The sequence below is a fragment of the Vicia villosa genome, linkage group LG1 (assembly GCF_029867415.1).
Source record: "Vicia villosa cultivar HV-30 ecotype Madison, WI linkage group LG1, Vvil1.0, whole genome shotgun sequence".
NCBI classification, from domain to species: domain Eukaryota; kingdom Viridiplantae; phylum Streptophyta; class Magnoliopsida; order Fabales; family Fabaceae; genus Vicia; species Vicia villosa.
Window position 1 is genome coordinate 251,987,292 of NC_081180.1, and position 21,717 is coordinate 252,009,008.

The 21,717-nt window shown below is 35.0% G+C and overlaps 1 protein-coding gene and 1 pseudogene across 1 annotated transcript; both read left to right on the plus strand.

The window, feature by feature from the left end:
• Positions 1-9,965: 9,965 nt before the first annotated feature.
• LOC131599229 (protein NRT1/ PTR FAMILY 4.4-like) lies at positions 9,966-11,951 on the plus strand. The gene is made up of 4 exons (XM_058871668.1): positions 9,966-10,095; positions 10,209-10,426; positions 10,520-10,939; positions 11,016-11,951. Exons 1-4 carry the CDS (start codon positions 9,966-9,968, stop codon positions 11,949-11,951), a joined length of 1,704 nt encoding a protein of 567 aa, XP_058727651.1.
• A 1,731-nt stretch (positions 11,952-13,682) lies between these two features.
• Positions 13,683-20,910, plus strand: LOC131599240 (protein NRT1/ PTR FAMILY 4.4-like; annotated as a pseudogene).
• The last annotated feature ends 807 nt before the right edge of the window (positions 20,911-21,717 follow it).

The window sequence follows — 21,717 nt, forward strand, 5'->3', positions numbered from 1 at the left end:
AAATGGGATTAGATAGAGTATGACTTTTTTAACCAATCATCCAAAATCAAACTACAAATAAATTTATCTTAAAATTAAATAAATTTTTGTCTCAAAATTGATCCAAACTACACCGTAATACTCATAGTTTTTATCATCATGGTATTAGTGAGATTATAATAACTACTTTGTATTCTCTTGATTATACAAGAAGATATTCTTGTTGTTATAATGTTATTATTGTTATTATTGAGGAAAGTATGATCATGGGATAATCAATTATCCAGTAACCTTGTATTAGGTGTATTTAACTAACAAGTGGTATTTAGAGCTTAAGCTCATCACAATTTAATTTTTGTTGTTCACATTGGACGGATCAATCTCGACTACATCAACAACAATGATTAAGTTAACCTCTTCAAACTACTTCATTTGGAAGTGAGGATATCTTCTATTGCAAAGATTTTTACCCACCATTGCAAAATAAATGGATAATGCCAATTGGAATGTACAATGATCATTGCAATTTGATGGAAAAAAAAAACGGTTGAAATTTTTTGACAATGGATATATCAAAGTGTGTTTCATTAGTTGTGCAAGAAATATTTGCATATACATTAATGACAAAATTAGAAACTTTTAATTCTCTATGTTATAATTGACATTATGTTTAGTATAACTAACTTATGAAAATATGTTGAACAAGATGTTCTATTCACTTCAACTAAAGGAGACATGTCGAGAAAGATGTCTTATGCAGGAACCATTCGACATCGCGTCTGCTAAAGCTACAGCTGGATCTGTTGAAGTTTGTTTATTGTACAGGTGCGAAATATTTTGGAATATTATGCAATCCTACGTGGCGCTTGATTTTAGGGATAAGAGACTGTATATGTTTTTAAGATATTTGATTGATTTCTAAATATGGAGAATATTTAGGAAACTAATGATTGAAGTCATATCTTCATGGAGAAGATTGCGAGGTATTTCATGGAGTGCCCTGCTGCGATTTGAAGCTCAAGTCCAGTCTAGAAGATTGTTTTAAATAGCAAACATCAAGCCTAGTATTGTGTGGAACTTACATTGTAATTTGTGTTAGGGTTTGTGCAGTCTTGTCTATTGTGAGCCTCTCTAATATCATCTTGATGGAAGAGTTTGGTGTTTTCATTGAGTTGTAAGTTTTGTGTTCATTCATAAGCTTTTAAGCATTGAGTGATTGCGTTTTGGAAGTGTGTCTTCTAATATTTTTAATTGATCATCACGATTGTGATTGAGGGGGATTGAGGAGGGCCTCATACCTAGGCGAGTCTTAGGTAGAAGTTAGCACGTGTAGTGATTAAGTGAGAAGGCACTAAACCAGAGGTTATTTACGTGTGAACCGGAGGTTGTTTGCATAGTACTTCGAATTGATACTATCATAGTGGACTTATCTCTGGCTTGGTAGCCCCCGGAGTAGGTATTGTTGATACCGAACTGAGTGAACAATTACTTGTGTTCTTTAAAGTTTCCGCACTGCACTTTTATATACCTTGTCATTGTGTGTTGTTTGGAGATTATTGTCTCGACATCTCTTAGGACATCTGAAATCTAAATACCAGAATTTCAAAAACCTTTTACAAGAGAAAGACGATCCAAAATAAAGCATGAAAGGTTTGTTTCGAAGACTCCTTAGCACAAAGGAGTGGTTGAGAGGGTGGAGATAAATATTGTTAAAAAGTGAAAAAGATGTCATGCCATGTTACCCAAGAGTTTTTTTAGGGAAGCTTTGATGATTGTATTTGATCCACTTATCCCATTCATCTTTGTTAAATGGTGATGTTTCAAACAAGTTTTGATAGGTAATAGTGTATCTTATAACCATTTGAAGGTGTTGGTTGTAGAGCAGTTGTTCTTGTCCCATAAGACGAGAGATCAAAATTTGACTCCAAGTCAAATGAAAACATCTTCTTTGGATAAGGAAATGAAGAATTAAGGTATAGGTATTGGTATCATGCCAAGAAAAAATTATTAGAAGCATATATGTTGTATTCTTTAAACATCAGAATATTAAAGATATTTAAAAGAGAGTTGAGCCAATTATTTATAGAGAATATCCCATCAACTTTGATCAAATTCCTCTTCTAGAGTAGTATAAGAGATATGTAATAAAAGATATTGGAGATGTCTAAAATAAATCTCTAATTGATAACGATACAATTATAGATGGTAATATAAGTGGCGGTGGTGACTGTAAAGATATGGTTGAATACTATGAGAATGGAGAACAAGATATTACAGAGCCATAATTAAGAAGGTTGGCATGACGCATACACCACAAACCAAATATCATGAAACATAATATGTGATACTCACTTATGAGGGAGAACCAGGGTCTTATGAAGAAGCTATAGTAAATGACCATAAGGAGTCATGCAAGGAGAAATGAAATTCTTACTTGAGAACCTAAGTTATAAGTTTGTAAATTTACCAAAAGGTAAAAAAAACCATAAAAACAGGTGTACAACTTGAATACCAGAGAGAATAGCTCACGACCCAAGTACAAGGAAATATTAGTCTTGAAAGGCTTCAGTTAAAATAAACATATTGACTTTGACTATATTTCGTTACCATTTATAAAGATGTCATCTATTCCGCTAATATTTGATTTGGATGTAAGTTTGAATCTAGATGTTGAGCTGTGAAGATTGTGTTTCTACATGGCGGTTTATAAGAAGAAATTTACATTGAAAAGCCACAGGGGTTCAAAGTTAAATGCAAAGAATATTGAGTTTGTCTGCTCAAAAAATGTTTATATGGACTTAAGCTTGCGCCTCGTCAATGGTACATGAAGATTGATTTCTTCATGATTAAACATGAATACCGAATGACGGCTTCTACATGTTTGTGAAGATATTTGTTGATGACGAGTTCTTCATGATAATTTTGTATATTGACAATATGATTATCGTAGGACAAAATAGTGAAAAGATCAATAAGTTGAAGAATGAAATAAAGAAATATTTTCCTATGAAAGACTTGAGACTTGTATGGCATATTCTTGGTATGTCCATCTATTGTGATCAAAAGAAATAATAGTTGTGGTTATCACAAGAAAAATATATCAAGAAGGCATTGAAGCAGATTCATATGGAGAAAGCAAAGTTAGTTGCAAATCCTCTTGGTTGTCACTTTATTCTTAGCTCAAAGCAAAGTCCTACAAGCGAAATTTAAAAGGAGGAGATGCCCAAGGTGTCACATGCTTCAGTTGTTGCAAGCATAATGCATGTATGCAAGTTTTTCAACTGCATACAGTGGAAAAACTTGCAACTCGGCAATGTCTTGGTGATCATATCAGCAGCATTGTCTTCAGTCGAAACCTTCAGCACTTGGACTTCTCCACGCTCGATTACTCCTCTGACGAAATGCAGCCTCACATCAATGTGCTTAGTTCTCTCATGATAGGCTGAATTCTTTGACAAGTGTATTGCATTTTGACTATCACATTTAACAGTGATACCTCGACCTTGAAGTTTCAGCTCATTCGCAAAACCTTCAAGCCGCAATGCTTCTTTCACAGCTTCAGTTAGGGCAATATACTCCGCTTCAGTGGTTGATAGAGCAACAACCTTCTGAAGTGTTGCTTTCCAACTAATTGCAGTGCCAAACATAGTGAAAACATATCCAGAAATAGATTTTCTGGAATCTATACAACCTGCATAATCAGAGTCGACATATCCTTCTATTACTGCTTTACTATCTTCACCCAAGGCTCCACCATAAATTAGGACTCTATTCAGAGACCCATTTATGTACCTTAAAATCCACTTCAATGCTTGCCAGTGAGCCTTTCCAGGATTCGCCATGTACCTGCTTACAAGACTTACTGCGTATGCTATGTCGGGTCTAGTACAGACCATAGCATACATCAAAGAGCCGACTATATTAGCATATGGGATGCTATTCATATAGGCTCTTTCGACATCAGTACTGGGACACTGATCAATACTCAGCTTGAATTGAGGGTTTGTTGGAGTCACAACTGGCTTCGAATTCGACATACCATACTTTTCAAGAATCTTCCGTAGATATGCCTCTTGAGATAAGCATATCTTCGACTTCTTTCTATCTCTCCGAATGTCAATTCCAAGAATCCTGGAAGCAGCTCCCAGATCCTTCATATCGAACTCCTTATTGAGTTCAGCCTTCACCCCCATCACATCTTCAACACTGTTGCTTGCTATGAGAATATCATCCACATAAAGCAACAAAATAACAAATGAATTACCAGGTCGAAATCTGAAGTAAACGCAGTGGTCGAACTGACTTCTAATGAAACTTATGCGTGCCATGAACTTGTCGAATCTCCTATTCCACTGTCGAGGAGATTGTTTCAGCCCATACAGAGATCTCTTTAACTTGCACACATAATCTTCCTTCCCCTTTTCGACATACCCTTCAGGTTGCCTCATCAGGATCGTTTCATCTAGATCACCATACAAGAACGCAGTCTTCACATCCATCTGTTCCAGTTCAAGATCGAACTGTGCCACCATGGCAAGCAACATTCGAATGGACCTATGCTTCACAACAGGAGAAAACACATCATTGAAGTCGACACCTTCTTTCTGAGTGAAACCCCTTGCAACTAACCTTGCCTTGTATCTTTTCGACGTCACTCCTTCAATTCCTTCCTTAACTTTGAAAATCCATTTACAGCTGACTAACCTTGCCCCGACAGGTTTCTTGATCAGTTCCCAAGTATGATTATCATGAAGAGATTTCATCTCATCATCCATGGCCTTCAGCCATTCAGTCTTATTTCGACTCCTCATAACTTCCTTATAGTCTCTAGGTTCTTCGTCTAGAACCTCACTTGCAGAGATTAAGGCATAAGCTATAAGATCTGCATATCCAAGTCTCTGAGGTGGCTTGATGACTCTTCTCGACCTATCTCTCGACAATAGGTAGTCATCGTCAGTTTCCTCAACTTCAGCATCTTCTGCTTCTTCTTCGACTTCATCTGGGATATGCAATTCAGTATCAACATGCTCCACCTCAACAGGCATATCTACCTGTTCCAGCTCTTCGTCAGATGTTTCTGTACTTCGACCAACATCATCAGTTTTCTTAAAAGCCATTTCAGCTTCATTGAAAACTACATCTCGACTGGTGATACACCTCCTGTGACCTGGCTCTAGGCACCATAGCCTATAAGCTTTGACTCCTTCAGGGTATCCCATGAACATGCATTTCAGAGCTCTAGGTTCGACCTTGTCTTGCCTAATGTGAGCATAGGCTACGCATCCAAATACTCTCAATTTGTCGAGATCTGGTGGATGTCCCGACCAAACTTCTTCAGGTGTCTTCATATCTAACGCTGTCGAAGGACATCTGTTTATCATATATGTTGCTGTCGAAACAGCCTCAGCCCAGAACACCTTCGTTAATCCCGCACTAGTCAACATGCATCTGACTCTCTTCAAAATAGTTCGATTAAACCTTTCAGCCAAACCATTTTGCTGTGGAGTACCTGCAGTAGTTCTATGCCTTGCAATACCAGAGGCAACACAAAAACTGTCGAATGCCTCATTGCAAAATTCAAGGCCATTGTCGGTTCTCAACCTCTTGACCTTTCTGCCAGTCTGATTTTCAACCAGATTCTTCCAACTTTTGAAATTCTCAAAAGTTTCATCCTTAGTCTTCTGGATGAATACCCATAATTTTCTGGAATAATCATCTACTATGGATAGAAAATACCTTGCTCCTGAATGTGATGGACACCTTGCAGGCCCCCAAAGATCAGCATGGATGTAATCAAGGGATCCATGTGCTCTTTGTTTGCCTTTGTTGAACTTCACTCTGCAATATTTTCCAAGTACACAGGGTTCACAAAACTTCAGCTTTTCGATTTTGTCTCCACCAAGCAGATTTTGTTTCCCTAATTCGACCAGACCCCTTTCACTGACATGGCCCAATCTCATGTGCCAGATTTCTGTTTTCGACAAAGGTTTCGTGGATGCAACATTTGTCGAACCACTTACAACTTCATCCTCAAGGGTATACAAGCCTTGTTTCTTCACGCCTCTCAAGACTTCCTTCGAACCCTTCATGACTCTTAGGATACTTTTCTCTCCTTGGAAAAAATATCCTTTCTTGTCGAATTCACCAAGAGATAGCCGATTTCTCTTCAAATCAGGAACATACCTGACTTCAGTCAACAACCTTATTGACTCATCATGGAGCTTGAATCTCACAGATCCAACACCTGCAATCTTGCAAGCCTTGTTGTTTCCCAGCAATACTGATCCACCATCTTGATCACATAATTCCTCGAACAAGTCTTTGTTTGGAGTCATGTGCCAAGTGCAACCTGAATCCATAATCCACTCCTTCTTAGAGTCACTGCTTGAAACCACAAGAACATCAGATGATTCGAAATCATCTTGAACAATGGCAGCGTTGCCATTATCCTTACCTCCATGATATTTCAAGCGTTCAGGGCACAGCTTTCTTGTGTGACCCTCCTTCTTACAATGGTAGCATCGAATGCCAGATGCTTCGCCACTGTAAGTCTTCGACTGTCTTTTGCCTTTCTTCTTGCCGAACTTACCATCCTTTCGTAAGAGTTTTCCTTTAACGGCCAAACCTTCGCCAACAGTCAAAGGTTTATGCTCCTTTCGTTCATTCAAGTCCTTAGAGTACAAGGCTGATTGAACTTCTTCAAACGTCAGGGACTCCCTTCCATACAAGAGAGTTTCTTTGAAGTGAGCATGTGATCGAGGCAAAGAACACAATAGAAACAGCGCTTGATCTTCATCATCGATCTTCACATCAATATTTTCAAGATCAAGAATCAGCTTGTTGAACATATCCAACTGCTCAGCCAATACTTTGTCTTCAATCATCTTGAATGAATACAAAGCTTGCTTCAGGTAGAGTCGATTTACCAGCGATTTGGTCATATACAAACTTTCAAGTTTCACCCATAACCCTGATGTCGTCGTCTCCTTTGATACCTGCCGGAGAACCTTATCACCAAGGCTCAACAAAATTGTGTGTGTGCTTTCTCGATCATATTTGTCTTCTCCGCTGCCGTCAATTCTGCATTCATGGCTGCCTCTCCCTTCAACGCTTCCAAACAACCCTGCTGAACCAGTAGGGCTTTCATCTTCAAGCGCCACAGACCGAAATCATTCACTCCGGTGAACTTTTCAATCTCATACTTTGTTGAAGGCATCTTCTCCATGCTCACCGCACCAATTTGTTGTGAATTCAATGCCAAGAACAAAGTATAATACAAGAGAAGAATAAAGGACAAGGAAGAAGAGGAGAACACAAATATTGGTTATTACTGCTATTCTTTTACTTTCTCTTAAAACAAGATTACAAGTTTACAAGAATAACAAATAACCTCTCTCACCCTAAATTAGGATTTGCAGCTTAGCAATGATGAGAGACTAGTATGCTATTTATAATAAAACCTAACATACTAACTAATGGGTTTTTTCAGCAAGACCCATTACACAAGCCAACTTAATAAACAGGCTAACTTAACAAATTAGGGTTTAAACACTAAAACCTAATTTAACATGCTAACAGCCCTAGCATCTTCGACATCTGCATGCTAGACCCATCTTCGACTACAGCATGCACACTTCGACACCAACATGTGAACAATCCTTCGACTTCATGCTTAACTCTGTCGAACTGTCGAACCAAGAAGCTACCCTTCGACAATACTAGAGTTCGATCCAATATCTCACAATATGGACTTAAGCTTGCGCCTCGTCAATGGTACATGAAGATTGATTTCTTCATGATTAAACATGAATACCGAATGACGAATTCTACAGATATTTGTTGATGACGAGTTCTTCATAATAATTTTGTATATCGACAATATGATTATCGTAGGACAAAGTAGTGAAAAGATCAATAAGTTGAAGAATGAAATAAAGAAATATTTTCCTATGAAAGACTTGAGACTTGTATGACATATTCTTGGTATGTCCATCTATTGTGATCAAAAGAAATGATAGTTGTGGTTATCACAAGAAAAATATATCAAGAAGGTATTGAAGCAGATTCATATGGAGAAAGCAAAGTTAGTTTCTAATCCTCTTGATAGTCACTTTATTCTTAGCTCAAAGCAAAGTCCTACAAGCGAAATTTAAAAGGAGGAGATGCACAAGGTCTCACATGCTTCGGTTGTTGCAAGCATAATGCATGTAATGGTATGCACACAAACATATATAACACACATAGTTTGAACCTCCAAATGAGTTTATGCTTTTGAAGTAAATGACCTAAGTTGACCGACTACACAGATGCATATATGACATGAGATGTTGATCCTACGAAATAAACTTATAAATTACTAATTACATTTTCAAGGGGAGGTGCATCGTGGATATAAAAGTTACATAAGTGTATTATTTTGTCTATCGTGTAGGCATAGTTCATAGTAAAAATAAAAGTGTGTTGTTGGTTTCTTTTTTCACTATTTAAATAGAAAATATTATAATGGTTATGAAAACAAAAATCATAATGTAATGAGTAAAATTATGAAACTATTTACATAGAAAATATTGTAGTGGTTATGCCAAAAAAGCATGCCACTGGAAAACCGAGCCAAGATGTCTCAACAACATTCGAGACATCTTGCTAAATAGTTGACTACAAAAATATGCCAACCAAATTTAATAACACTTAGTAAAAAATGAAGATCTAGACAGATATATTTTAGCATATCAGAATCATGTTAAAGCTCTTGAAAGTGAAAATGATAGAATTAGTAATGAAGTAATTCTACGTGGTCTTGAAAGGTAGTGAAGGTGTCTAACATTTCGGGAATGAACTCAACCCATATGTATCTTGAGTAATCATCAATACAGACAAAAAACACTTCTTACCATATAGACTTTTAACTTACATAGACCCCATGAGATCCATATGAAGGAGTTCATGCACACGGGTAATAATAAGATGTTTGACCTTCTTATGTGACATCTTGTTATGCTTTCCTATTTGAAAGCCAGCACAAATTTTGCCTTCTTCAATCTTGAAATATGAAAGAACAATAATAACTTTTTCAATGAAAATCTTCCTCGTACTTATGAGATTTTTGTGAAAAATTCTTCTATGACATAACTTAGTTTCATGAATCTTTGAGACCATACATGATTGTGGGTGATTTTTCTCGTGAGAAACCCACATATAGCATTTGTCAGTTGATTTGGATTCCTTCATCAACTGACTATGATTCTTAACATTGAGAATGTATTATATGCAATCGAAGTTGATTCATAGATCTTGATCACAAAGTTGACTAATGCTAATGAGGTTAGTAGAGAGACCTTCGACAAGTAACACACCATTTTGACAAGGGAGACCGTGAGAGTCTAACTTCCCTATGCCCACAATTTTGCCTTTGTCTGCAGCACCAAAAGTCACATTGCCCACATATATATATATATATATATATATATATATATATATATATATATATATATATATATATATATATATATATATATATATATATATATATATATATATATATATATATATATATATATTATTTTTTATTGAATTGAAATTATTACATTCTTTATATTTTATTAAAAAATGCAATCAATATAAAAAAACTAAACTATTTTTTAAATATATATTTCTTAATAGTAATTTAATAAAATTTACCGTCCATATTGGTCAATAGTGAATCTAAAATTATTACAATAATTTATTTTACATATCATGATAAATAAACATAACTTCCAAAACAAAAAAAATAGAAGAACAACGGAATAGAGCCAACTAATATAACAACCGAAACAATAAAACATTACCAGAAAGAAACAAGTAAGAACACATCAACATAAAGAAACAACATTCTCTAATAATGAAGACAATAACAACCCTCAGGCACTATAAATTATGGAACAAGTTGCATCAAAATTCATCATTGTCAATAGAAGAGAAAAGAGTAAGACAAGACATAAAAAAGAATGGATAATAATAATAATAATAATATTTCATTTTCTAAAGATGCTGAGAATTCTACCACGGTTGATTGGAGAGGCAGACCCTCCAATCCTAAATATCACGGTGGTTCTAGAGCTGCTGCTTTTGTTCTTGGTATGTCCTTTTTCGTTTTCAATCTACTTACTACCAGAGTGTCCTCAGGGCATTGCACTGGTTAGCATTTCCCTTTATTTATTTATTACAATGATATTTATATATGTATTCAGGACTTCAAACATTTGAAATAATGGCCATAGCTGCGGTTGGAAACAACCTCATAACTTATCTCATGAACGAGATGCACTTTTCTTTACCTGATTCAGCAAACATTGTCACTAACTTTGTTGGTACCATGTTTCTCATCACACTCCTCGGTGGTTTTCTATCCGACTCTTTTCTTGGCACCTTTTCCACCATCGTTATCTTCGCCCTTATAGAAATTTCTGTAAGTATATATATATATATATATATATACCAATTATTCACCTCCTTCATTTCGCTTTAAATATTAATTATGCATGCATATGCACATGAACAGGGTTTCATGTTGCTCTCAGTACAAGCTCATTTTCCTCAATTGAAGCCACTACCATGTAATAAAGAATTAATATGCATCCCAGCAAAGGGGTTTGAGGCTTTCATATTCTACATAGCATTATTCATGGTGGCATTAGGAAGTGGTTGTGTTAAACCTAACATGATTTCTCACGGAGCACACCAATATAATCCTCAATCCAAGAAGCTCTCAACTTACTTCAATGCAACCTATTTTGTATTCTCATTAGGTGCCCTTATTGGTCTAACAATTATTGTTTGGGTTCAAACTCATTTCGGCATGGATGTCGGCTTTGCTGTATCAGCAGTCGCCATGGTAATGGGTTTCATATCATTCATAACCGGAACTCTATATTATAACAACAAGCCTCCACAACCAACCATCTTCGTCCCGATTGTTCAAGTATGTATTTTATATCTCATTTGTTATTGTCTTATATAACTATGAAGGACCCTCATATGATAATTAATATGATCAGGTTTATGTGGCTGCAATTCTGAAAAGAAACAAGAATTTTCCATCTACCAATAACAATAAGTTGAGGTTTTTGGAGAAGGCTTGTATACAACAAGAGGGGAACAACACGGAGGAAAGCTCTTGGAGATTGTGCAGTATTCAACAAGTTGAACAAGCAAAAATATTACTATCTGTTATTCCCATTTTTGCAAGCACTATCATTTCCAACACTGTCTTGGCACAACTTCAAACATTCTCAGTCCAGCAAGGAAGTGTCATGGATACACATATCACAAAATCGTTTCGTATCCCTTCAGCATCACTTCAGGCCATTCCATTTGTTTTGCTCATTCTTATAGTCCCTCTCTATGATACTTTATTTGTCCCCTTTGCAAGAAAAATAACAGGTCGTAAGTCAGGAATCTCACCTTTGCAGAGAATAGGAGTTGGCTTGTTTCTGGTTACATTTTCTATGGTATCGGCAGCTATTATGGAGAAAAAGAGAAGGGATGCAGCTTTGAATATGAACCAAACTTTGTCGATATTTTGGATTGCGCCACAATTCATTATATTTGGTATGTCGGAGATGTTTACTGCAGTTGGACTATTTGAGTTCCTCTACACGCAATCGTTGAAAGGGATGCAGACATTCCTTACCTCAATTACATATTGCTCCTTCTCATTTGGATTTTATACAAGCTCACTATTGGTTTCATTGGTGAATAAAATCACTTCAAGTAAAGGTGGTGATGGTGTTGGTGGTTGGCTTCATGACAACAATATCAACAAAGACAAACTTGACCTTTTCTATTGGTTACTGGCTGCACTCAGTTTCCTCAACTTTCTGAACTATCTCTTTTGGTCAAAATGGTATTCTAATAATAATACATCCCTTTCAACTATATCCCAGGAGGTTCACCCTCAATCCACAAAATCGGTAGATGATAATATTCCATAACAACTATGTTGGATATCATTATTTATTTATGGGTAATGCTAACGAGTGCCCTCGGGGCACTGGTTAAGAGATTAAAAAAGTAAGTTAAACATCATTTAATAAAATAAAAAGATATGTTTTTACCTAAAATATATGTATTCAATGCATTGAAAACATAAATGTTTAACTTTTTTAAAGAATATTCTGTGTATTCAATACATTGAACCTTGAATATTTTCTTTATTTGGAATGCTTAACCAGTGCCCCTGGGGCACTCGTTAGCATTACCCTTTATTTATTAGATGGTTAAGTCTGTTAGAATATTTAGTTCAGCAGTTAGAAAGTTTGTTAACCCTTTCTTTTTATGTGTTATATCAGTCTGCTACAGTCGCACTATCTATGTACGAACCTTGATGCTTAACCTTGTAATTCAAGTTTTCCTTCCAAACTTCATGTTATATGCCAGTAATATGATATCAGAAGAAAATCATTCCTTTTCTGCAAAACCTAATTCTCAATTTTTTATCATTCCTCGTCTTCTTTGGATCTTCTTCCATGGCAGATTTTGATTCTTCATAAACTTCCAATCACAATAATCCACCCGATTTGTGTAGCCCTTTTCTTGATAAGGCAACATTGTTGCACCCTTATAATGGACCCTTGCCGACTTATAAGGCAACATTGTGTAAGATAATGGAATGCTTGCATTTTATCATTTTCATCTAAATAGTATAAATATACATCAAGGTATAACGTTAGGTGAATTGTCTAATTACGATACATTATGATATGACAAATTTTAACTGATCAATAATCTAATATGTCTAATTATGATACATTATACAAATTATGACTCAATATTCTATTCTATCACATCCTCACAGTCAAAACGAGAGGTTCATATACACTTAGACTAGTATGAAAATCATCAAAGAGAGTACGAGGAACCCTTGGTGAAAATGTCTGCATTATGATGTTTGGATGGAACATGAAGAATTTGTGCTTGACCTTGAGCTACCTTTTCCCGAACAAAATGAATGTCCATCTTAATATGCTTGGTACGCTGATGCTGCACAACATTACCTGATAGATAGATGGCACTAGCATTGTCACAAAATAACTACAAGAAAAAAAAAATCAAATTAAGATGAAATTTTGTGACGAAAGTATTTTTCGTCCAAAAATAATTAAAGCGTGACGGAATTTGCCACGATTTTGTCACAAATAGTTTAATAAATGTATATTAATTTTTCTGAGACGAAATTGATATTCTATCCCTAGATTGAGACAGATTGATGTTTCTATCGCAAATTTAAGACGAAATAATATGGCGTCAATATTGTGACGGAAATTTATTATATCTTGTTTTGTCGCAACTTGGTCTAATATATTAATAATTAGGAAAAATACTCTTTTTGATCCTCTATGTTAACTTCAGAATTCATTTTGGTCCCTTAACATAAAAAAGTTTTATATTGATCCCTCAACTTTTCAAAACGTATCATACTGGTCCTTTTCGCCTAATTATTGATGAAAAGCTAAAAAAAAACGTTAAATCAGTCACTAATATGACAAAAAAGACTAAAATGATAACTTTTTGAAGTTAATGGACCAAAATGAACCTCAAGGTTAACATACGAGACTAAAAAATATAATTTTCCTAATAATTATTTTTTATTATCATATATCGTATAAAATTTTATAGTTTAATATTGCCACTTTTATTAAAAATTCTAAAGAAAAAAGATTGGTATGCGCGGGAAACGGGGACGAGGGAGGCCGCCAAGAGTGGTGCCACCGTCGCCGGTGAACCAACCTATACCACTGGCACCGGAGAACTCGACACCGGTGAAGGAGAATCTTGTTACAAAGCAATTTGAAGCCTTGAGTCAAGGGGAAGGGGATGATACATATACGGTTTTCGTTGAAGACGAAGAAACAAAAACCCTATGTGGAAGTAATTCGGATACGATAGCATGACCTGAACCAAGAAAGATTGAAGATCGGAAACTGTGGGTTGATGTTCTTGCTGAAAATCGAAATCTAGCAAAAGGTTTATCGATGCAATACGTAGCGCCATCTGTGACAAGCGAAGGAATTGAAATAGAGATCGAAGAAGATGACATAGCCTCTGAAGTAAATTCTGGGAAACAACGTTAATCATGTATGCCATAATCTCCAATAATTTATTTTAAAATCCAATGATTCAGATTCATTCTCACATTCTCATATAAATATGTCATTCTCATATATATATATATATATATATATATATATATATATATATATATATATATATATATATATATATATATATATATATATATATATATATATATATATATATATATATATATATATATATATATGAGGGCATATCATATGAGAATGACTTTTTTATATGAGAATGTGAGAATGAATCTGAACCATTGAATTTTAAAATAAATGGTGGAGATTATGGGTGAATCTTTTTTTTTCTCTCTCCTACATTTTGAAATAAATGATATAGGAGAGAGAAAAAAAGATTCACCCATAATCTCCACCATTTATTTTAAAATTCAATGGTTCAGATTCATTCTCACATTCTCATATAAAAAAATCATTCTCATATGATATGCCATATATATATGTAAGCAATATCCCTATCTTTTATGATAATACAGCTGCTATTTGCTTAAGTAAGAATTCTATTTTACATTAAAGAGCTAAACACATAGAAATCAAGCATCACTTTATAAGAGACCGTGTTTAGAAATGGAACCTTCTTTTAAAATTTATAGATACAGACCATCAATGGGATGATATTTTCACAAAACCCTTAGCTGAAGACAAAACTCTATTCATTTTGAAACACCTCAGAATGACGTTTTGTCCAGAATGAATCTTGAATATATGTGTTTTTCCTGTCTTCTATAGAAAATAAGATATATATCTTACAAAAGCTAGCATTTTTTTAAAATGATACTTCTATAAGTTAGAAGATGTCCTGATCAGAAACATCTTCAGTCAAAAATCTACTGGGCTCCTAACTCGAAGAACATTAAGTCACGGGTTCTAAAATAAGAGTATATGATTTGACTTAAGTCACTTATATCATATCAGTTTATATTTGACCATAACCTCGAGCATTGAGACATATCCTTGAGAATAGTTAAAAATTATCTTTATTTCACCCTATTTTTCTTTACACGTTTTTAAGTAGAAAATGAACCTAATGAATTAGTCATTGTTTTTTTTACAAAGACATTGAATTCTTTCATTTTCCAAGACAAACCGGTCACGTGACAAGTGTAACACCCATTTTCTAACCCCAAAATAACATATAAATTCTTAGAGTAATAACATGCATATAATTAAAAGGGCGTCACATGGTGTTTCCATAGCAATGAAAACCCAATACAAAACACACAAACATGCACTGATCACATTATAACACAATTTGAAAACTTCATGTTTCATCAATATGCATATTGCAACAGAATAAGAATTTCTCAAGCATTTCAACGATTACATCCCATACTATAATTGTAACACCCTTCTAAACCCCACAATAATTATATAAAATTCAGAGTAAAACATTTAAACAAGGGTGCCACAATTAAAATAAATCAATTTATCATAAGTCAATGGTCTTGCCACACTTAGGAACAAATTATCAAATTATCATCATCATATTTCTACACAGCGGAACATTCTTTAACGGATAAGCATAACATCATCTATGCAATATCCCATAAAATAAATACAAAAAAATAGATAGAGTTATAATCAAGACTCTATACTAGCGTTCCCACAGTGTTACAAGATCAGAGCATGACCGACACGACCCAAAATAACGGATAAACTCTACGAGTCACCCTCATTGAGCACTAATGCTGCTACTCCATATTATAAGAACAAGCCTCCACAACCAACCATCTTTGTCCCGATTGTTCAAGTATGTATTTTATATCTCATTTGTTATTATCTTATATAACTATGAAGGACCCTTATATGATAATATGATCAGGTTTGTGTGGCTGCAATTCTGAAAAGAAACAAGAATTTCCATCTACCAAATTAGAAATTTGTGGACAAAATAGCAATAAGTTGAGGTTTTTAGAGAAGGCTTGTCTACAAGAAGAGGGGAACAACACAAAGGAAAGCCCTTGGAGATTGTGCAATATTGAACAAGTTGAACAAGCAAAAATATTACTATATGTTATTCCCATTTTTGCATGCACTATAATTATCAACACTGTCTTGGCACAACTCCAAACATTCTCAGTCCAGCAAGGAAGTGCCATGGACAAACATATCACAAAATCATTTCATATCCCTTCAGCATCACTTCAGGCGATTCCATTTGTTTTGCTCATTGTTATAGTCCCTCTCCATGATACTTTATTTGTCCCATTTGTAAGAAAAATAACAAGTCGTGAGTCAGGAATCTCACCTTTGTAGAGAATAGGAATTGGCTTGTGTCATACCCCAAAATTTGCCCATACTCTTCTCCTGCACAAAACCAAATCAAAACACAATGCTCCTAAAACACACTCCCCTATACAAGGCTCTGAACTAGGGTTTAGGTCAGTTAAAAGGAAATCATTGAATCAATGGCTCAAGGTGGCTCCATAGGGTCACCAACATCCCAAAGAATCTCTGTGCAAAGTTTCAAGTCAAACAGAACAAGTTGGGTCCCTCAAATCATGATTAGGTCAACAGTCGACTCTCAAGGGCAAAACAGTCATTTCAAGTCAATATATAGTCAAAACTCAAGATATTTGGTCAACAACATCCTCATAACCCTAAAACCATCATTTGATCAAGGGTTGATCATGATGATGCAAGGAAAGATCAGAGAAGTCAAAAGTCAAGAGTTACTATTTTGGGCATGAACTAAAAAAGGCAACCAAACTTTGAAAATTCACCAAATATTCATACTTCATCAGAAAAATTCCCACCAAAGCTCATTTTGAAGGGAATTAATTCCTCTATCCAATGGTCCAAGAATCAGAGCCCATAGGTCGATGGTTTGAGAGATATGGCTTCATACATTATAGGTCCTTTTCAAAAGTCAACAAAAAGATACTTTTTTCAAAAGGGCATAAAATAAGAATGGAAAAAGATTTTGATGTGAGACCAAAGATATTGGTTAGAGGACTCTCTAAGGTTTCCAAAATGTCTTAGAACACTTCCATACCTCAAAAATTGAAGGAGATAGACCTTGTCAAAGTTAGGTTATTTTGGAAGGAAAAATGTGAAGGAATCCAAATATTTTTGCAAATGGGCCTAAGAAACTTTGATTCAATTTTGATTCATAATCCATCTAGAACCTATAAATGATTTGCCACGAATTTATTTGATTTTAATTAATTTATAAGAATTTTATTCACTTAAAATTCAATAAAATTAAGGAAAATTAAAAAGATTTGAAAAAAATTTTGTTTTGAATCAAATCCAAATCACAATCATGCTCATTTATATATATATTTTCGTGCAAAATAAGTGAAAAGAGAAAAGATTGAGATTAGAACCAAATTTGGAAACTTCTTGAACAAAATTCTCAATCAAATTTTCCCTAATGGCAATCTTTGATTCAATTCGATTCCTTCTATAATTGTTGACCTAAATCCTTCTAGTATATATACACAAGTGGAACAGATCATTAGGGGAGGAATTTTTGTAGTCCAAGAGCCCTAATCCGAGTCTTCAAATTCAAGAAAAATCAAAACTTCAATTCTCAATTGCAGACCGATTCAAACGATCCTGTTGATTGCAAACTATACCTGAACATCTAAGGAAGCTTTTGCAATCAAAATCGAGTCTCAGAATCCCAAGAATACAAGGTAATGACTCACGGTTTGTTCATCTGAAAATTGGCTCGATTACTCTAATCCATGGCTCATATGCATGTTTTGATTGCATCATAATGTTTGGTATGTTGTGCTTAAAGTTTCTGTATAGTTTGTGTATTGTTTGCACATTCGTATCGAGATATGCCATTGTAGGAGATTAGGGCTTCGTTTTAGGGTTTCTCTGTGCAGGGACTTTCACGCCGAATTAAGGCCATGGTTGGATTCGTGAGACCGAGACGAGATCATCCATGGCCTCGCGAAATATTTTTAGGTATGTTTGCAGGTATTCGCATGAAGCACTTTGTAGCTACGAACGCGTCTGTAGCCATAGACCATTTACAGACCTAATACGACGGCTGGAGGTTGGGAATGACCTCGTGTCGTCCTGGGATTGGCTGATTTCAAACAGAAAAGGCGCGTTGAAGAGTTTTGTACCCTGGGATTCGGTGCGCGCTATGGTGCTCCCTCATCATCGCAGCCTTCCATCTGATCATCCAGTCAATCCAATGGATCTGAGCCTGCAGGCGCACCATGGAATGCACACGCGTGTCACACCTGATCAGAAGTTAAGTATTTTAGAATTTTTTTTTTAATTTTAATTATACAGCCTATTTATTTAGTTTATAATATATATATTTATTGTTTGAAATCCTTTCTTTCTTTCTTCCCTAATAAAATAAAAGCTATTATATTTTTATTTCAAAAACTTTTTTATAATAAATAAATATTTATTTATTTATTTTATATACTTATTTATTTAGTTATTTAAATATTTATAATACTTGTTTTCTTTACTATATTTATTTATTAATATATAATATTTATTTTACTTTTCTTATTCACTTATTTATTTATTTAATTGTATTTGATTACTTATGGTTATTCAAAAATTCTTATTTGTTTCAAAAAATTCACATTCGATTTTATTTTCTTATCCTGATTTAATTAGTTAGGTCGCGAGACCAATAATTAATTAAATTATTCATATTTTCTTATTAAAATCATACCTAATCAGGGTTTATTACGAACATTCCAATACACTAAAATCTTCTTCTTCTGTGCCTTTTTCAGGGTTATCTTTTCAAACGCCTTCCGACTACGCGCCTTCAACAAACCTCGAAGTTAAGTAATTTAATTCTAATTTAATTTAAATTATATCTAGATTATTTTGATATTAGGGTTTGTTTTGCTTTCATCCCTTCTGCCTTGCCTTTTTCAGGATAAACTCTAAAGGCACCTTAGCAACCATATCAAATCAAATTCAAAAGCTAAGTATTATCTCGTATCTAATTCAAATAATCGTTATTTTTTTTTTATTTTATTTTTCCTTAATAAATTAGGGATAAAATTAAATATCAATGAACTGCCTATACACTCACGCCTTATTTGTTTCTTTGCTCATTCCTAATAATGGTTAGAGTCGATGCTTCTGGCAAACCTTGCCCTCAACCCTGTCAGGCAAAGGCCAAGCTAAGTACCTTATCTCTATTTCTACCTTTAATTTATTATTCTACTTTCTTTGTGGTTAATGAAGTTTGCCTTCGAACTTGACAATGCACTCACCCCTTTTTTTTTTTATTGTTTGCCATGTTTCTTTCTTTCCAGGGTTCGCCAATTGCCAAAGCTCGAATAGTCGGTAATCCTAAAACCTCAACCCTATTTAATTATTACTTGTTCAGACCTATTATTTTATATCCGCTGGTTACAAATCCCCTCTCCTCCGCTGGTTTCATTTTCCCCTTCCCTTTATTGCTTTATATTATTATATACTGCGTGGTTAGTAATCTTAGGGAGTGCAAGCCTTGAACTGAATTAGAATAACTAATTAAAAGATAAAAATCTGAATATAATCACGTGATTGTTGCACACACGCACCCTTTTTGGGTAACCTCTCTGTTGCCTTGTTGCCTTGTTGCCTGTTGCCTTTGTGTTTTTGCAGAATAAGCCACGTCCCTCGAATTCGAGGATACCTCAGCCATGTTGCCTCGATAAAAAGGTCACGACCCTAATGATGCTGCCTTCGATACACAAATGACCTCGACCCTCGGAAGTTGCCTACGGAAAAAGGCTGAGGTATCTTCTGGCTGCCTAACGAAAAGGCTTATTCTGATCCTTGCCTTAGACTACCTGCCTCTCTATGGCATGGGACAGTCTTTTGGCAAAGGATGCTTCGATGACCCTTCAACCTCCAAACGAAAGGCTTCCTGCCCTCTTATGGCAAGGATAAACCCTTTCATTCTGAAAGGCAAAAAGAGACCTATCATCTGAGTTTAAGGTAATTGCCCCTAATTGCCTTGCAATGCTCAAACCTTTTATTATATTCTTTCTCATAATTTTTCAAAAGGGCAACGCTTATTCACAAGCTAAAGTCCCTATTTCTTTCATCTACATTTTCTAAACAAACGAGCAAGCAAAGCAATTAAGAGCCCATGGAAAACCATGGATGCAAAGGGTGCCTTACACCTTCCCTTTGCATAAATTACCCCCCGAACTTAGATTTCTTTTAAAAGGTTTTTTTTCTGTTTCTTTTTGCCTTTCCGAATTTGTTTGGATAAAATAAAAGTCGGTGGCGACTCTTGCTATCCGCAACATTTTCAAATAAAAGTCAGTTCACCGTATTACAGCTTGTTTCTGGTTACATTTTTTATGGTATCCGCAGCTATTATGGAGAAAAGAGAAGGGATGCAGCTTTGAATATGAACGAAACTTTGTCGATATTTTGGATTGCGCCACAGTTCATTATATTTGGCATGTCAGAGATGTTTACTGCAGTTGGACTATTTGAGTTCTTCTACACACAGTCGTTGAAAGGGATGCAGACATTCCTGACTTCAATTACATATTGCTCCTATTCGTTTCGATTTTATTTCAGCTCAGTATTGGTTTCATTGGTGAATAAAATCACTTCAAGTAAAGGTGGTGATGGTGTTGGTGGTTGGCTTCATGACAACAATATCAACAAAGACACACTAGACCTTTTCTACTGGTTACTAGCTGCACTCAGTTTCCAAAACTTCCTCAACTATCTCTTTTGGTCAAGATGGTATTCTAATGATCCATCCCTTTCAACTATATCCCAGGAAGGTCACCCCCAATCCACGAAATCTGCTGATAATATTTCGTGGCAATGTATTCTGAAGTAGTATGTTCTATAGTAATTATATTGTATATCATTATTTATTTAATCGATAGTTAAGTCTGTTCCTTAGTGGTCTTTTTTGGTAGAGTTTCTATTGATCAAGTGACTCCAAATGTAAGAGGAGGAAACATTTGTGTTTGTTGAAAAATATTGTCCAATAATCAAAGGCTACAATTCAACCTTACAAAGTACACAGGAATCACAAAAACTCAGTCCAAATCCTAATAGTTTTTTCTAATGAACTTCAACTCTGACTTCACTATCTTTCCCTCCTAATTTCTACCAAAATTTTCATCTCTCATCATTATAAAACCAACTTAAACCAAAGCTTCAAGGGAGGAATAAATAATTGAATAAAATGTTGCAAAAATAATCCACAAAGCTCTACATCATAAGCTAATTAGAACTTCAAATGAATGGGAGGGAGAGAGAGAGGGAGGGAGAGAGAGAGAGAGAGAGAGAGAGAGAGAGAGAGAGAGAGAGAGAGAGAGATCCCCGGATTAGCTTTGGGTTTGTAATCTATTGCATTTTTTTCTTCAACTTCTTGTTAACACTGGGCAGCTCTCATCATGCTGATTGATAACCCCAACTTAATTGCGTTAAATCATGCTTGGTAGCCATTTAATTTAACTTTGAGCACTTAGGGTGTTGGCACAAATTCTGAAATTATATGAAATTTGTGTTGTTTCAAAGAAATCGAGGGATGGATGTGTGTTGAGGACGAAAAACCGAATCATATCGTATCTTCAATTTTATTTTTGTTACAAAACATTAAGACTCAACCAAGCATTAGACCGTTAATCTAATCAAT